Raw genomic sequence first — 767 nt, 5'->3', positions numbered from 1 at the left:
TTCCGCCGCGGGAGAAGAAGGCGGGATGGGGCGGGGGGGGAAGGCTTGAAGGAAGGAAAACGGAGGTTTTGCGTGGCTGTCACGGTGGTGGGGGAAATACGGGGACGCTTGGGGTCCCCCCAGCCCGCGTGCGAGCCGGAGCAGAAGGAAGGCGAGCTAGAGCTGAGGGGCTGCAGGGAGGGACCGGGCAAGTACCTGAGCCCTGCCCCCCTCCCCCCCTCTTCCCCAGATCAGTCGCGCAAAACCTCAAGGTCTAAAAGCACGCACATACTCCGCCGACAAGAAACCTTTACACAGAGCTCTTGTGGGGAAAGAGAACGCCTCATGTCCTGGTGGAATGCAACTGTAAGAGGGGAACAAACAATATAAAGCAAGCGAGCAAGGGCTAAAAGGGAGCGGGGGCTGCGCGGGGACGGCAGCCTGCCAAGAGAGGGAAGGTTGCAAAGGAGATCTGGAAGTGTCCAGCAGCACCAGCAGACGCAGCACCCCCTTACCGATATGAATGATTGAATCTGCAATCGCCGCTTTCCAGGTTCGAGTCCAACAGACGGACACGACCAAGATGAGGGAGAAAACTTCCATCTCCTCCGGAGGTCCAGGCTTTGTAACAAGCGAGCTCTTCGCCAAACGCTGCCGCCGCGGAGAACAGCGCGGCGCAGGAACCCCGAGAGTTTGAGGTGCCGGCGGCAGAGCGTGTAAATCCCGGTGTCTGGCGCACGGCCGCGGCTGGGCAGGGGGCGGACGCGGGGGCCCCAGCGGCTCTCCCC

At 62.1% G+C, this 767-nt stretch overlaps 1 protein-coding gene across 2 annotated transcripts in view; it reads right to left on the bottom strand.

The window, feature by feature from the left end:
* GRID2 (glutamate receptor, ionotropic, delta 2) overlaps nucleotides 1–582 on the bottom strand; it is a 716,811-nt gene extending 716,229 nt beyond the window's left edge. For both annotated transcript variants that reach the window (XM_010001338.1, XM_010001346.1), the window contains exon 1: nucleotides 495–582. In XM_010001338.1, coding sequence (XP_009999640.1) covers nucleotides 495–582 — 88 coding nt within the window. The remainder of the gene's footprint in view (nucleotides 1–494) is intronic.
* Nucleotides 583–767: the final 185 nt, after the last annotated feature.

The sequence above is a fragment of the Chaetura pelagica genome, unplaced genomic scaffold, assembly GCF_000747805.2.
Source record: "Chaetura pelagica isolate M959 unplaced genomic scaffold, ChaPel_1.0 scaffold220, whole genome shotgun sequence".
In the NCBI taxonomy this organism is placed as follows: Eukaryota; Metazoa; Chordata; class Aves; order Apodiformes; family Apodidae; genus Chaetura; species Chaetura pelagica.
The sequence above is the reverse complement of the archived record's forward strand: the minus strand, read 5'-3'. Positions and strand labels throughout refer to the sequence as shown.